The 806-nt window shown below is 57.2% G+C and overlaps 1 protein-coding gene across 1 annotated transcript in view; it reads left to right on the top strand.

The window, feature by feature from the left end:
- Positions 1 to 212: 212 nt before the first annotated feature.
- LOC110285282 (acyl-CoA desaturase 1) overlaps positions 213 to 806 on the top strand; it is a 13,295-nt gene continuing 12,701 nt past the window's right edge. The window contains exon 1 of the mRNA XM_021151327.2: positions 213 to 657. Coding sequence (XP_021006986.1) covers positions 634 to 657 — 24 coding nt within the window. The 5' untranslated portion in view covers positions 213 to 633. The remainder of the gene's footprint in view (positions 658 to 806) is intronic.

Raw genomic sequence — 806 nt, 5'->3', positions numbered from 1 at the left:
TCCTCTTAAAGAAAAGTCACCCATCAGCCCACAGCAAAGAGGATAAGGAGAAAAAGAGGGGAGGAGAGAGCGAGAAGCTAGAGGCAGAGGGAACAGCAGATTGCGCCTAGCCAATGGAAAAGGCTGGACAAGGTGGCACCAAATTCTCTTTGGCCAATGACAAGACGGGCTTCACAGGAGGCACATTAGCATTTACCCCCAGGCAGGGGGTTGGAGCAGCGCGCCCTGTTGATGCCTTCAGCATCCCGGCGCCTCCGAGGTCTACTCTGGAATCTACTTGGCTTTCTTTCCCGTTCTTGGTCCCGCCCTCTCTCCCTCCCTTCCTCCCTCCCTCACCTCCACGCCTGGCTTCCTTGGCTAGCTATCTCTGCGCTCTTTACCCTTTGCTGGCAGCGGATAAAAGGGGGCTGAGGAAATACTGAACACGGTCATCCCATCGCCTGCTCTACCCTTTAAAATCCCAGCCCAGGGAGATCTGTGCACAGCCAGACCGGGCTGAACACCCATCCCGAGAGACAGGAGGGCAGGTTTCCAAGCGCAGTTCCGCCACTCGCCTACACCAACGGGCTCCGGAACCGAAGTCCACGCTCGATCTCAGCACTGGGAAAGTGAGGCGAGCATCCGACAGTCACGATGCCGGCCCACATGCTCCAAGAGGTGAGCTTCCAGAAGCGGCCCTCGCTCCGCGCACTGGCCACGCAAGCTAGGTGACTGGTCCCGGGAGGAGAAAAGTTGAGTTCTCCGGACTACTGGGCTTTCTCGAATTCTGACGCGACCCGTTGATTGGGAGGTGTAGATTGTAATTT

The sequence above is a fragment of the Mus caroli genome, chromosome 19 (assembly GCF_900094665.2).
Source record: "Mus caroli chromosome 19, CAROLI_EIJ_v1.1, whole genome shotgun sequence".
Lineage (NCBI taxonomy): Eukaryota > Metazoa > Chordata > Mammalia > Rodentia > Muridae > Mus > Mus caroli.
Note: the sequence above shows the minus strand (reverse complement) of the source record. Positions and strands in the feature narration are given on the sequence as shown.